Raw genomic sequence first — 1060 nt, forward strand, 5'->3', positions numbered from 1 at the left:
CCGCCCGCCTGCCACCACGAGGACAGTGGCCTCCTGCACGCCGTGTCCCTGCGGCTGGGGTGTGAGTAGTGTGTCCGCAGGCTGGGGTATGGGGGGTGTGCAGCCCCACCAGGATGGCACCCCTGGCAGGGGCTTGCCAAGAGGGGACTTCGCGGTGACACAGGGGTCCCTGCGCGCCAGCTGGGCTGCGGAACGGGGGACCCCTCGCTGACCATCGCTTCCCCCTGGACCCCAGACCTGCCGGGGGTCCCCTTTGTGTCTTGCAGAGCGTCTGACTACGAGAATTTCTCCTGCTCCTGGACATCCAGTGTGGAGACCTTCCTCCCCACCAGATACATCACGACCTACAGGTGATGTATCCCTACAGGGCACGGGCTTGGGGGGTTTACGTGGTGAGCCCTGGGTCCTGGCCAAGGATGACGACCAAATCCTGCTGGCCATCTGACGCACGCCTCGGTTTCCCCTCCTGCCCCAAGGACCACGCTGCAGCCTGGAGCAGGTCATGTTTTGGGGTGAGCAGAGCACTGAACATTTGCTTGCTCCAAGGGGGGCCCCCCAGCAGCATTGAGGGGCCAGCACAGGCAGGCTCCCCCCCTGCCGATGGCTCTGCCAGCACCAGAGGGGCTATAAAGGAGAAGCAGGTCATCTGCAAGCCGCCGAGCACTTTGGCATGCTTCAGGATGAAAAGAGCCCCAACAGCATTGCTGCTTCTAATTATACTGGCAGGCCAAATTAGCGGACTGCTTTGAAGTCAGCCGTAGCCCATAAAGAACAGCCCTGCTGAAAGCTGCAGGAGCTGGGGGGCTGGAGGCTCAGCGGGGAAGGGGCCACGTGGAGCAATGGAGGCTCAGCAGGGAGGAGGCAGTGGGAAGCAAGGGGATTGGGGGCCGTAGGGTGGAGGGCGAAGAGAGCTGCTGGGGAGCTGCGTCCCTGCACCTTTGCTGCTGCTGTGTGATAAAACCCTGGGTGGGCAAGGGGCTCCTCCAAGAGGGACCCTCCTGGGCACCTCGCTGTCTCGTTCCCCTGGGAACCCCGGCCCCTGCCGCCAGGGTGCTCGTGG

The 1060-nt window shown here is 63.8% G+C and overlaps 1 protein-coding gene across 1 annotated transcript in view; it reads left to right on the forward strand.

Annotated features, from left to right (window-relative positions):
* The window catches only part of IL11RA (interleukin 11 receptor, alpha), a 4560-nt gene that overhangs the window by 1359 nt on the left and 2141 nt on the right, over positions 1 to 1060 (forward strand). Inside the window, exons 3-5 of the mRNA XM_009334722.1 lie at positions 2 to 61; positions 236 to 350; positions 477 to 499. Of these exons, the coding sequence (XP_009332997.1) occupies positions 2 to 61; positions 236 to 350; positions 477 to 499 (198 nt within the window). The remainder of the gene's footprint in view (position 1; positions 62 to 235; positions 351 to 476; positions 500 to 1060) is intronic.

The sequence above is a fragment of the Pygoscelis adeliae genome, unplaced genomic scaffold, assembly GCF_000699105.1.
Source record: "Pygoscelis adeliae isolate BGI_AS28 unplaced genomic scaffold, ASM69910v1 Scaffold442, whole genome shotgun sequence".
NCBI lineage: Eukaryota > Metazoa > Chordata > Aves > Sphenisciformes > Spheniscidae > Pygoscelis > Pygoscelis adeliae.